The sequence below is a fragment of the Cryptomeria japonica genome, unplaced genomic scaffold (assembly GCF_030272615.1).
Source record: "Cryptomeria japonica unplaced genomic scaffold, Sugi_1.0 HiC_scaffold_1646, whole genome shotgun sequence".
Taxonomy (NCBI): Eukaryota; Viridiplantae; Streptophyta; class Pinopsida; order Cupressales; family Cupressaceae; genus Cryptomeria; species Cryptomeria japonica.
Genome location: NW_026729978.1, coordinates 9,809 through 12,320, shown reverse-complemented (window position 1 = coordinate 12,320; position 2,512 = coordinate 9,809). Strand labels below are relative to the sequence as shown.

General features: G+C 31.5%; 1 protein-coding gene across 1 annotated transcript; it reads right to left on the bottom strand.

Moving 5' to 3' along the window:
- Positions 1-1,668: 1,668 nt before the first annotated feature.
- On the bottom strand, positions 1,669-2,264 carry LOC131054495 (SKP1-like protein 1B). The gene is made up of 2 exons (XM_057989025.2): positions 1,965-2,264; positions 1,669-1,842 (listed from the first exon to the last, which is right to left on the bottom strand). The coding sequence occupies exons 1-2, from the start codon at positions 2,262-2,264 to the stop codon at positions 1,669-1,671; spliced, it is 474 nt and encodes a 157-aa protein (XP_057845008.2).
- Between the last annotated feature and the right edge of the window lie 248 nt (positions 2,265-2,512).

Here is a 2,512-nt window from a genome sequence, read left to right as displayed (position 1 = left end):
ATATACTATCAAGTAGAGGAAGGAAACATGAGAGAAAACATTGTAAGTATTATAGCCATCAAATTTAATAATGTTATTGTAATTCATGATAGCCCTAGAGCAATATATCTTGATAAAAGAATAAATTGTCATAATTTTGAGGGTACTGATATTAGGCCATGCAGGCACAATATAAAAAGGACGAGCTTATAATATGGCTAGAGGAAAAAGATTCATCAAATAACATTAACATTAATGGTTTGCCTAATCCTAGGGGATGTCACTGGTTTCAAATAGTTCGAGTAGCATCATTGTATAATGATTATTAATTAGCACAGAATAATCTCCATGATCATGCTTTATTGCATTTGTATGGGGTTGATGCAATCGCCAACTCAAAGTACAAGTGACATGGCAATAATTGGACTGTACAATGCGTGGTGTCAAATTTTTATAATATTTTAGGTTATTTTATCACCTTTAGATTTGCTAGGATGGATCTATGAGATTTCATGATCGAAAGGTCATGACGGGGATATCAATAAGATGCACATAACAGATAAGATTTTAAATAATCTCAAGAAAAATGTGTACAATTTGTCTAAGGAATGATAATATGGTTGATTTCTGCAAAAGGTGAAGTTCGTTATGTATACAAAATAGTATGCGTTAATAAGAGATAATGAGAAAATGATGGAATAGAGATGGTCCTATGAAATACAAGACATCACCAGATGAAGGAAGATGCAATTCCATATAAAAAGACCTCACAATTTTAGTGCCGATGTACACTATCAACATGATAAGATCATGATGTTGAAGATCAATGGTTGGTTCAAATGAGACTAAATATCACAATGCTTGGTTCTTGCAAGTGGCAGAAACCATGCAAGAATACATTTTAGTCTAATGATGAATGAACAACCTCCTCAGATTGAAAAATCAACTGTAGGGCTCACACAAAAATGGCAAGACACATGGAAATAAGCAATTCATTTGTAACGAGATGTTTATTTATTGAGTTAAAGTATGAGGTTATTCATGAAGCACGAGGACCTTAGACTTTGCTTGTGACATTAAAATTAATTCTACAAGCGAGTTTAGATCGGAAAGGTGCATTAAAATTTTAGGAGGGTTTTGAAGTAGATGGAAAATAAGTAGTAGCATTAGAACTATTGATGCCAAATCCCAAGACTAAAGCTAATGCACATCTAATACCATCCAAATCTATCACCAATACCAAAATATTTTGTGAACTAAAAATAGCTTCTCTATTATTATAAGTAGAATTCCGAGTGCATATGTGTGTCGAAAAAAACTATTAAGATTTACACATGTGCAAATATAACAATCAAACTAAACAAATACCAATACAAATTATTTCTTTTTAAAATGAAATATTTTCGAATTTCATCAATATTTTTAATAATATTTCTAGCTTTTGAACGTAGTTTATTTATGCCTGACATATTTTACAAAAATGAATATATAAACACATGACTGACAAATATTTTGAAATATAAAATATAAAAAAATGATAAATAATATTAATAAAACGGATAAATACTATAAGATTTGTATTATATTCCGGTTCAAAATCAAGAATCATTTTAGTTGGTTTTCATACTAAATATATGATTCAAATTCCAAAATTTGAAAACTCAAAAAAATGTATCAAACTCGAAACTATCATTCAAATATATTATGCAGCTTTAAAACCTCTTCCTCCTCTTCAGGACTATAGTCATTTTCTATGTTATATTTTTGGCGAATCATTTGTTGGTCTTTACATGCTGCAATGTCCTCAGCCACAATCTGGTATGATAAATCAAGAAGACTCTGAATGTGAAGGAAATTTGCTGCCTGCACAGAACAATTTTTGAATAAATCATGTGAGGAGAAAAAAGCAGCAAATAACGCAGCTAAGGTTTAAGAGAGCAATGCTTTTTGTTTTTCATGAGAACCAGTAAAACAATGAAACATACGATCATCAACTGGAAGAAAGTGTCTTTATCATCAGCTACCAACTCCCTAACCCGTTTCTTCAAATCCGCAGTTGGTTCGCTTGTATCCGACTTTTGGGCTTCAACATGGTATTTGCCGTATTCGATAATAAGATTAAAAATTCTACTGGAAACATTTGCCAATTTGATGGGAGCTGTCTCACTACCTGTATCCTCTGTATCCTTTAACATATTACTTAAGGTTTGCGATATCATGGCCACTTTCATATCTACTTCGAATACTTGACCGTCGGAACTGCTTAAAATCACCTTGCCTTCCATTGACACCGAAATTAGGGAAAAAAAACTAAATAAAACTGAGAGGATAGAAAATTCAGCAAAGGTAATACAAAATATAAAAGTGATATGATTTAATACATTGCGATGATCAGTCTTAGAGGGTCCGTATTTAAAGAGTTCTTACTAGTATTTGAAACGCCAAAAGGCATAAATGATCAATGGATGCGTCGATAGGTAAATTTAAAACTTAAATTTTGTTTATAGAATATATAATTGACATCTTCCTAAAC